The sequence below is a fragment of the Cyclopterus lumpus genome, chromosome 20 (genome assembly GCF_009769545.1).
Source record: "Cyclopterus lumpus isolate fCycLum1 chromosome 20, fCycLum1.pri, whole genome shotgun sequence".
Taxonomy (NCBI): Eukaryota; Metazoa; Chordata; class Actinopteri; order Perciformes; family Cyclopteridae; genus Cyclopterus; species Cyclopterus lumpus.
In genome coordinates this window covers 5,444,147-5,455,080 of record NC_046985.1, presented here as the reverse complement: position 1 = coordinate 5,455,080, position 10,934 = coordinate 5,444,147, and the positions used below count along the sequence as shown (strand labels likewise).

The following is a 10,934-nucleotide window of genomic DNA, read 5'->3' as shown; positions in this document are numbered from 1 at the left end:
ATTTTTAAAGTAAAATTAAATGCACCGATATTATTGAGAAAAAAATGTTTAAATATATATTGGAATTTATTTGTTTATATATATATATATATATATATATATATATATATATATATAAATATAATATATATAAATAAAAAAATCTAAATGCAGCCGTAAAACCAGAAGAAGAAGAAGAAGCCGCAGGTTCCTGGAGCCGTTGGGAGTCGGAGTAACCCTGCGCACGCGCAGACCGGCTCGCTTTAGCAGCTGTATTTCCTGCTTGCCGTTTCCACTCGAAGCGATGGCCGAAGTGAAAGCTTCCCTGATCTGCGGCGGTACGTTCCCTCTTTTAACCCGTGTACCTCCACGGGCTCCATCGTTCACGGTACCGGGGCAGCTGTTAAAATGACCCCGCGGAGCTGCTGTCGCAACCGTGGAGGAACACCGGATTTGTTAGCTGGCGCGAGCGTTAGCTGGTGATGCTCTCTCGGGTCATGAGGGCTTGCGAGACTCGAGGAGCTTGCTGTTCACGTCCACGGATAACATGTCCTCTTCTGTTTTTGAATGTTTACAGTGGTCGCGGCTCTGCTGGCGTCCGCGGCGCTCGCGTTTGTTGAAGACTTGGACGACACGTAAGTGATATGTCGCCTTCCAAGCTGCCGAGGCGTTATAACGTGTCCGAGGATACCAGCAGCCTTTTGTGTGGGTGATAAACAACAACACAAATCTGAGTTCAGTGCTTACTTCCTCCTCTGCTGGAGGAGACACTCGAGTTTGGCTCGTTTGATCTGAAGGGTTCAAATCAAACGAAAGTCTTGATTTCATAATTGGATGCATGGGTTGGGATTTTCTCTCATTTATTTGTCTCTTTTTGTAATAGTGGGATTTTTTTCCTGCAGCTTTTAAAACTACTAATAACTCCCATCGACATAACTTGAATAGTAATTGTTCTTCTGTCTGCCGTGGCATACCTTTTTTTCAAAAATGTTTAGCACATAACGTGTGTATTTGGCGTACGAGTCATTTTTATCTTAACTGTCATTCATTCTTCTTTTTGACAGATTTAAAGACACCAGAGTGAACGATATCTGGCTGGTCGATGTAAGTCCGATAAAACGCACACGCACACGCACACGCACACGCACACACGCGCCAGTCTGGGTCCATTCAGCCATGTGTTAATTCATATCCAGCACGCCACTGTCCGGATCATCCCTTGCGGAAGTGGCTGCAGTCGGGGTGGGCTGGCGGGGGGGGTGGGGGGGGGCGGCGGCGGATGTGGTGTGCAGACTGTCCTCTGTGTTTGTGATTAGAGAATGAGAAGTCATGCATGCGGGGGCAAAGCCAGGGGGCTCGGATGGGTTTATATCAGAGTTCGTGTCTGGGTCCATCCATACAACCAAATCGAGCTTGAGCACCCAAAGCTGCTTTCACGCCTGGTTTGGGTTGCAGGAGCGAGTTTCAGTACAGAGTCGACTGGTTATGAAGGTGTTCGTATTTTCTGTTGCACACTTTGTTATATATATATATATATATTATAGTTTACAACTCAATTCACAAAGTTAAAATTAGAACTATATTGTCCTAATCCACTTGAAAATGATTTCTTTTGGGCCTTAATTACTGATGGTTACTTACTGTATGTGTATTCGTAAATCTCCACTAATCAGTGTTTTTATAATAACAGTAAATCAAATGTCTCACGCAATGTACACCGCCTCGTTTCCAGTGATTAACCCACAGACAATTATTAGCCTACTGTATAGCTCTTTTTCTTTTTTTTTTCTTTCTTCATGGCACATTAACTTCACAGCTGTCTTCAGTCTTGTTACCAGCAAAAAACGGCCCAAATGATAAAGCCACTGTACAGGATGTGCTCAGCGGCAGACGGACATAGTTAGCGACTAGCCGGTGAACTGAGTGGAGCATTTAGCAGCTGAAGAGATGCAATAGGAGAGCTAGAAAATCTAGAAGATGGGCGACCTGGGAGGCCGCGCTCAACTTCCCAGTCCACATAACCTGCACCTCTGGTATGGCTCAGAGGAGGCATGCAGGCTGGAATTAAACAGCGGCTCATCCAGTTTGTCAGGCAAAGGGGGTGAGGCTCAGCGCACCAGCACGAGGGCGTGGTCCCTCCTGTCACCAGACAAGTGGAACATGAAGAGCTGACCCCGACCTCCAGTTGAAGTTGGAGAGATCCTCACAATCTCCCTACTTCTATAGAGGGTCATTAGGGCTGAATGGCCGGTTACATGGGAGGAGGGAATGGAGGTGGCCCTTTCAGCGAATCACAGAGCTGGCAGGGTCCGAGGTCTGGCTGCAGGGTGCTGCCGCTGCGCCACCACGACCACCACGACATGTTCCTGTGTTAAAGGGGCAAAACGTCGGAGTAGCACCGGGCAGAAAAGCCCAGCGGATGGATCAACCCGTGCTCACACCCGCTGCCTTCCAGTGGCCCAACAATAGCCCTTTATCTGGTCCTAATTAGCAGCAGTGCATTCAAATCATCCTGGCTGCTGTTCCCGTTGTTTAAGGCTCCAGTGTTGTCTCTTAGTACGTAAAGGATCCATTCCAGAGGTCGTAGTTAATATCACACAGTCCTCCCAAAGTACAATGTTGCAAACTAAACTCAAGGTCATATACACAAATCGTTTAAATCCATTTTCAGGAGAAGCGCACGATAAAGAAACGCCACCACCAAACATAACATCACGTTTTTACAATATGTTGCACATCTAAAAAACGCTTCCTTCTCCTGTTTGTTGTTGTTGTTTTCAGTTCTATGCGCCGTGGTGCGGCTACTGTAAAAAGCTAGAGCCGGTATGGCACGATGTGGGAGTGGAGCTGAAGAGCTCCGGGTCGCCGGTCCGCGTGGGAAAGATGGACGCCACCGCTTACTCTGGTGAGTGAAGACGAGGCGCTTCCCTTGTTGTCCCCTGGTGATTTACTAATCGACCCGTGTGCAACAACATGGTGAAGCCCTGCATGGAAAAGGCTTTCAGGTCTCATCAAAAGCACCAAAAACAATATTAAAGATGGGTTTTGTTTGATTATTTATGATATTTCTATTATTTGTTTGTCACGTGTTTTTGCCACAATAATTTAAATAGTGATATATTAATATTGTGAATAACATTGTAGTAATCGTCCACTTCATCACGCAGACTGTGTTTTTCGGAGTAACCCACAGACACGTTTAATTCACTGATTGACAGACTGATACCTTTTTAAAAAAAAAAAAATGTTTTATCCACAGGGCTTTTAAAGGAATAGTTCAACCGTTTGGGGTTGAATGGTGAATAGATTGTAAGGGAGAGTTAGATGCCTCTCAGGATCTGTCTGGTAAATAAAAGGCTACAGATAACAGTCGCTTAGCTTAGCTTAATTTTTTTCTGCAGCAATGTGAGAGTGCCATCTTTTTTTCCTCATCTGCAAGAAAGAAAATATCCCAAAATGTCAAATGTATTCCTTTTTTTAATCCTCTATCGTCGTCTGATCAAACACCTTGTCTGAGATGAACCGGGCGTTTGATTCCCAGGATGCTTCAAACCGTATCCATCTTTTGTCTGAGACGCTGTATTTGTTTTGTGTATTGCAGGAATGTCGTCAGAGTTCGGCGTTCGTGGTTACCCCACAATAAAACTGTAAGTGACAGCAAAAATATATATATATTTATTTATACAACCGATTGCCCTGTTTAATCTTTTAGAAACATCATTTGGAACTTCAAAAGCCACAGTTGACTTAACTTTGATTTTTAACAGCGTGCAGAGTTTTTTTATTTTTGCAAATCGCTGTAATTTTGCAGTTTTTGAAAAGGCCTAAAAAATGAAAAATCCATATAAGATTAAACGGCTTATTGAATTTTATACGGACCTACAGGGTCCCGACACGGAATGAAAATAAGCTCAATACAATATATCTGCAGATAACACTATTTCTGTGCAGCCGCGAGCCTTAAGTATTTATTAAGCTGGTGTCAGAGGGGCATTGATTCAACTTCAGCGTAATGTTCGAGGCTTTACTTTATGTGCTTTATTGTATGAAGTGGCTTTACTTAAGTTTGCTTTGTGTTATCATCAGGATCCTTTTAGCCCACTGTTGTCTGTCCCCCCCTGGAGGTTTGGCCTGTTGAGATGCCGTTGGATGACTTATTCAAGAGGGAACGAGGTGTTGTTGCTGCTCCCTTAAGTGACGAACTCCGTTCACACCTTTCTGAGCTAATATTGGGTTTGGCACTTGCGTTAATTCCACATTTCTTGGGCAATGAAGTACATGCAGTACATGCAGTATTTTACTTTTCTCGGGCAAATCCCAAATCCCTTGCATTTCTTTTGCTAAATCAACGTTTTTCAATCGAAGGATTTCTCGTGAAGTGCAAGTGACATTTCTTTTAATTAAAATGGATGAGTTTAGGTCGACGCCAGCTGCTCATGTTGACTTGAGAGAAACGGTCGCGCCGCACGCCACGCTGTCCCCCATCATTTAGCTGCACGCTGCCATAACCCGGTGAAAAGCTCATTTGGGAAAAACTGCCACGGGAACACGGCAGGTTTCATAACATCAAACCAAGCGAGTGATGAAACGTCCATCGAGGAGCACGAGAGCTCTCCCTGGGTAACGGGAGAAGACTTCATTTAAAGTTCATTAAGCCCCGTGGGCTGATGCAACCTGAGCAATCCTTAATGCATTCTGCTTGTTGGAGGAGCTCGATGGTGTCTTTGGCTGGAACTCGATTAGGGCCAGTCATTTGTTTTTGTTTTTCATCGGAGGTGAGCGGATTTAGATTGGGATGACCTTTTGTGATGAATAAGCTTTACCCCCCCCCCCCCCCCCCGATAGATTAGTTTCAGGAGATCACCTTGAAATAGACGGGTTGTCGTTGCCACGCTCAGACACTGCCAGAGACGGGCGATATCTTTAATGGGCTAAAGTAAAGCCGCTGCTAATGACTATTTTTTTTGGAATCAATTAATCTGTCAGGTTTTTTGTACTGTTTATTAATCAATGTAACTGCAAAGTAGTCTGTTTATTTATTCAGCAGTGCTTTGACAAATCGACAAAGGATACAATGCCAACATCACAGAGAAAGCAAACAGGTTTTCAGTCTGAAACATTCGATAGTGGGATCGAACCTGGAGAGAGAGGCAGCTCCACAACTTGGCCTGGACACAGAAGAACGTTTTAAAAAAGCCTTTTTAAGAGGCCCGGGTTCTAAGAGCCAAAGATGTTTACTCTGATGTTCATTAGTACGTCATTCGTCAGTAATTCAGCCAACAGAGCACCTTTGGGGATGTGAGGGAGCAGGAGCTGTGCAGCGGGGATGTGAATCAATGCCACAAAGAACTAGGTCTGTTCTGGGCGCAGTCTAATACCTGGGTGTAGTCTAGCAGTCTAATACCTGGGCACAGTCTAATACAGGTGCACAGTCTAATACCTGGGGCGCGGTCTAATACCTGGGGCACAGTCTAATACCTAACACCGGGGCGTAGTCTAATACCAGGGTGCAGTCTAGCAGTCTAATAACTGGGCACAGTCTAATACAGGTGGACAGTCTAATACCTGGGGCGCAGTCTAATACAGGTGCACAGTCTAATGCAGTCTAATACCTGGGGCGCGGTCTAATACCACGGTGCAGTCTAGCAGTCTAATAACTGGGCTCAGTCTAATACAGGTGGACAGTCTAATACCTGGTGTAGTCTAGCAGTCTAATAACTGGGCACAGTCTAATACAGGTGTGCAATATAATACCTGGGGCACAGTCTAATACCTGGGCGCAGTGGTAGTGTATAGAATGTGGAAAAAACCCACAAATGTTGACAGTCGAGAAGCTGGAACCGGCTGATATTTCCCATCTTTGCTTGATCGAACGTCAAAATGTCTGCTGATTTGATTTGTTTTCCCGTCCATTGACTGAGCTTTGCCCTCTCCTGTAATATTCTTCCCCTTTTTCTTTTGCTCACCGAATGAGGTTTTTTTTTCCAATTCCAATTTCCTGAATGCAAAGTTCAATGTCACGTAATTGTTTCTCCTTTTCATTCTTCTTTGCACACGGATGTCTTCACGCAGCTGCACATTAATAACGGTTTTACATTTCAATCATCAGCCTCTCTCTCCCTCTGCTTTTTGTTTTTCTGTCTCTTCTCCTCAGGTTAAAGGGGGATCTCGCCTATAACTACAAAGGACCGAGGACAAAAGACGACATCGTGGAGTTTGCCAACAGGGTGGCAGGGTAAGCCTTCCAGCTCTTCCAAAAACAAAAGACAGGAAGCCGATAAATGAAGTAGAAGTTCGTACATTTCACAGCTGTACTAATGGGAAACCGTCCAAGCAAGCTTATCAATGCAGGCCATATTTGTTTCATAGCTCAACGGGTTTCCCCCTCTGATGCCCCAGTTTAAGCCACTGTATCAACTGTGCCTGACAGATTTTCTCCTCCTTGAGGGAAATCAAGCTTGATCCGTGACAGAGGGGTAGATGAAGCGCTTGGCTCTCACTTCAGGGCTGCTAGTTGTCGGGTCTCCACCGGGTGGCGCCACCAGCACAGAAATGAAGCACGAACAGTTATTGCATTAGTGTGGCAATTTTTGTTTGCTAAAATGGATTTCACAGATTTTTAAAGAGAACTAATCTGCGAGGGTTTCTTTTATTTCCCCCCCCCCCCTTTCCAGACCGGCTGTCAGGGCGCTTCCCAGCAAGCAGATGTTCGAGCACATGATGAAACGACACAATGTGCTTTTTGTGTATGTCGGCGGGGAGTCTCCCCTCAAAGTAAGCGCCGTCACACAGACATGTGAATCAAGGTTTTTGTTTTTTTTAGCTGCAATGCTAAAGCTGCGTATTGCTACATTTGGTTCTGTGTCTCACCTTGCAGTGACCTTTTAATTTAACCACAGATTTAATCAACGCTATTGTGTGCGCGCTGAGAGACTTGTTTGCCGTTGCAGGAGAAGTACAACGACGTCGCCGCCGAGCTCATCGTCTACACTTATTTCTTCTCGGCTTCGGAGGAAGTCTTTCCAGAGGTAAGTTCCACATGTTTGTCATCACATGTTCTTGACATCTCCTTTTTTAATATCGTGCAACCGTTTGACGTGGATGACGATCCTCGCTATTTTTTTCTAAATTTGTAAATAATTAATTATCTCGGGCATCGGCTCTCACAACTGCATAAACGGATACCAGGCCTGCATGCTGTGTTTGCATTATGCAAAACGGTACAAGTTTCACGGTTTGCTGCAAAGCTCCGCAGCCAACGGTCTTGTCCCACATTCTGCAGGTGCACTTGCACTCACCGAGTAAGACCGATTTATGGAGCTTGGTTTTGACTTCAATATCTTTTGTGTGTTTCCAACAGTCGGTAACTTTGCCCGAGCTTCCTGCGGTCGTGGTCTTTAAGGACGGGGCCTACTTTACCTACGATGGTGAGTATTGTGTTCCCGTGTCCTCCTCCGCTGTTCTTCAGTCGGTCACACAAAGGCGAAAGAAACAGTTTCTGCTCCTCGTCTTTGTCCTCTCTCCTTTCCTGCGATCCTTGTTTTCTCTCGCTGTGTTCCTCTAGTTTTTCGGTCTCTGCTGCTGTTCTTTCATCTTCCCCGCCACACGGAGTTTACGGTGTGCCTGGCCCATCAGAAAGCACCCAGGGCTCTCCCACTATTGTGTGGCGATGTTGTTGTGGTGGGTTCGTACATAGCGGGTCGGGGTGGATGGGTGTGGACCACAGTCGGGGCCAAATAAATCAGCGCAGAGCTGGCACTGTGTATGCAGTCATTTAAAGCCAAGAAGTGAATCATTGGAGCAGCCGTCAAGTCTCTGCGCAAGAGTCATGTGTGACATAAGAGGTTTAGAGGAGCTGCCCCCCTCCCTCCCTCCCTGTTGCCCAATTCCAAGCTTCTCACCGCAGCTACCTGAGTTCACCACCTTCCTCCACGACGTCTTGTATCCTGCTGTCGCCGGGAGGCGGAAACGGAGGGGCAGGGCGTCGAGGCACAACGACAACACAAACGGGCCCCAGTAGTGGCTGTTGGGCAGATTCGGAGCGCGGTGCAGCGCCCGGAGAACAAAGTCCACCTCGTCCACCTCGTCCACCTCGTCGTCGTCGTCCACCTCGTCGTCGTCGTCGTCGTCGTCGTCGTCGTCGTCGTCCGCCGCCCGCGAGCGCACGGCCGCCTGCTCCACCTGGCCGTTCCGGAAGGGCGGCTTCCCGCACCAGAGGCGCGCCACAGCGGACGTTTATCACAAAGTCCACACTCTGCAGAGTCCTCCGGGACCTTGATACGGAGGATGTGGCGACTGTCTAGCGTTGCCATGGCGACGGCATATTAAAGCTCGTCAAGGACCGACGAGGGGAGCGTTCGTGGCAAACGGACGTGATTGTGTCCTTCCTCGCCTTTTTCTCTCCTTCTCCTTTTTCAAAGCCTCCGTAAACTGTTGAAGGAGGACGCCGGTTATCGCAGGTGAACATGGATGAAAGCTAATGAGAGTACAGCTCATTAAGCACTTATCTACAATGACAGCAAAGAAATTGCCCCGCTTCGCATTAGAGAAATAGTTTTTCCTGATCCCATTTCTACCATCTGTGGCCCCTCGGCATCTGGTTTCTTTCCAGCTGTGCTGCGTTTCTCAGGACCGGTCCCACTGGAAGTCCAGTCGCCGGACGGTGGATGAGGCACTTTTTTTTTTTTAGTGCAGGAGGTTCTCCCAGGCACTTTTTATCCAATATTATTTGGCTAAACTTTTGCATAGTCACCCAGTGGCAGACTATGATGTCAATTGCAGTGTTTGGATAATCACCACGCACATTATTCATTAGCTGTATTGTAAATCTACCAGCTACAAAGGCGTAAAAAGCAAATTAATCCCCCCCCCCCCCCCTCTGTGAATCTGAATCACAAAACAAATCCAGTCCACTCATTAGACATTCGGAGCACAAGTGCTGTTGTTATTGCGCAGGTCTGACTTGTTGTGCTCCTAAACAAGCGATGTCACCGAGCGAAAGCCACACTGTCCACACGCGGCCGCCCGCTTTTTGTGTGGGATCATATTTGACATTTTAGTTTGAGCTTCAATTGGTTTAGTCACAAGCGGCGGCATCCTTTTTTGAAGAGCGATGAAATCTAATGCAGCACGAGAGGCGAGAGCTCATACATATTTAATAACTCAAATCCTTAGTTTCATACTGCTGTACAGGTCTGCGCTGTTGTTTTCCTTCAAGGGCCAATATGGTTTTGATGTGTGTGTGTGTGTGTGTGCAGGGAAGTCTACTGGGCTACATGCTGGCGCTGTAAGAAGACAACAGAAAGATATAATTAGGATGTATATTAGTCTGCACAGCATGCTGTTTGCACTAGCCAGCATTGTTTTTTCAAAGCGTTAAAGGGAAGACTCGATTTTCAACCACGTCTCCGACTGAGTTGGTGATGTAGAGAAACGCTTGCGGTTCTCGCCCATGTTCCCTCCTGTATTTGGGGAGCGGCTGCACAGTTCTTCCTCCTCCTTCCACTGACGTAATTTCCCTTCGTTGGAGGCAAGAGTGCTCCTTCCATGTTTTGGCAGCCGGGGGCCCGCCACGCCGCTCAAGAGCATCCTCGTCCTCTTCGCTCGCTTTACGTTTTTCAACGGTCGAAAAAGCGGCATCCCGAAGTATGTCGAGGGATCTTTTTTTTTCGGAGTAGATTTTACAGTATTTTGACTCGAATACTCAGCCGAGGAGAGGCCGCCCGAGGCTGCTGCTGCTGGGAGAACATGGCCGCCGGGGGACCCTTCAGAACCTGAGCTGCCGGGAGTAAAATGCCAACTTGTGGAGCCTTCCCTCAAATTGCCCTCCGATGCCAACAGAAAAAGAAAACCCTTAAATCAGTTTATAATGGATGCTGTCGCCACCGAGAACCGTGCGTGTGTGTGTGCCTGTGTCTGTGACTGTGTCTGTGACTACGCCTGAAAGCTTTCCTCCACAAGACCAGAAGGGCAACAGTTACGGCTAAATTGTGGCACCGATTGGACATCCACATAAACGGTGGCAAATTAACCCCTTTTAAAAAAAAAAATGTTTTATACACGTTGGTTAACAGCATCCGCCTCTCCGTTGATCCGTTTCAGTGGTTTGACCTTTCCTTGTATGGAAATGTACATAACGCAGCCAGCTGTGAGGTGGCACTATTTTTGCATCTTTATTGGTGGCACTTAAACGACAGGCGGCCTAATAGTCCGTGACTGTGACGACGGGGTGGAACCGATAACGGCACACTGATGCTTATGCAACGTTTTCTGACTCCACGCATCTTATTTGAGGCGGCAACCTTGAGTCCTGAAGAGCGAGCCAATGCTGACGTGTCTTAAACCGTGTAAACATGAGTTTATCTCTAGTTTCAAGTCTTCTTCAGTACAGCATGATGTTGATTTAGTTGATTATGGTCCCATTTAGAGTCAAATGGTTAATAAAGTAGGGTATGCTTTAGGGCGGGGCTACAAGGTGATGGGTTGCTACCACGGTCTGTGTTTTCTTCTAATAATAATAATAATAATAATAATAATAATCCTTTCACAGTGTGCGATTGGTTCATGAAAGTTGATTTGTAACCTTTTGTGTCTTATTCGGCGATCGGTTGTACGTAGCTCCACCTCCTGTGTCACAATCCGGTCAAAAGACTTTCCTATTGTGCCATTACATGACATTTCATTTTCATCTGTTAAGTGTCTTGCTCAAGGACACATCGACTGGGGCGGGGAATCGAACTGCCGGTCCTGTGGTTGAAAGACGGACCTGCTAACCACTGACCCACAGTCCGTGCCATCATTCAGTGCTTTTTTGGTTTATCTTCTAGGTTTTTCCTTTTTGTTCTCCTGTCATCTTCACTGAGCTTTCTCACCTGTCTTTCCATCCTCCCCGGTGTGAATTATCTTGTATCTTCCCCCCCTCCACGTTTCCCCCTCTGTTTTTTGTTTCGGTGCTA

The 10,934-nt window shown here is 46.5% G+C and overlaps 1 protein-coding gene across 4 annotated transcripts in view; it reads left to right on the top strand.

Moving 5' to 3' along the window:
- The first annotated feature begins 217 nt into the window (after nucleotides 1–217).
- The window catches only part of LOC117749392 (protein disulfide-isomerase TMX3-like), a 30,040-nt gene continuing 19,323 nt past the window's right edge, over nucleotides 218–10,934 (top strand). For all 4 annotated transcript variants that reach the window (XR_004611705.1, XR_004611706.1, XM_034559888.1 and 1 more), the window contains exons 1-9: nucleotides 218–317; nucleotides 557–614; nucleotides 1,044–1,083; nucleotides 2,761–2,884; nucleotides 3,581–3,626; nucleotides 6,134–6,214; nucleotides 6,654–6,753; nucleotides 6,930–7,007; nucleotides 7,340–7,406. Coding sequence is in view for 2 of the 4 variants with exons in the window: in XM_034559888.1 (XP_034415779.1) it covers nucleotides 284–317; nucleotides 557–614; nucleotides 1,044–1,083; nucleotides 2,761–2,884; nucleotides 3,581–3,626; nucleotides 6,134–6,214; nucleotides 6,654–6,753; nucleotides 6,930–7,007; nucleotides 7,340–7,406 (628 nt within the window). In the remaining 2 variants the exon portion in view is untranslated. The remainder of the gene's footprint in view (nucleotides 318–556; nucleotides 615–1,043; nucleotides 1,084–2,760; nucleotides 2,885–3,580; nucleotides 3,627–6,133; nucleotides 6,215–6,653; nucleotides 6,754–6,929; nucleotides 7,008–7,339; nucleotides 7,407–10,934) is intronic.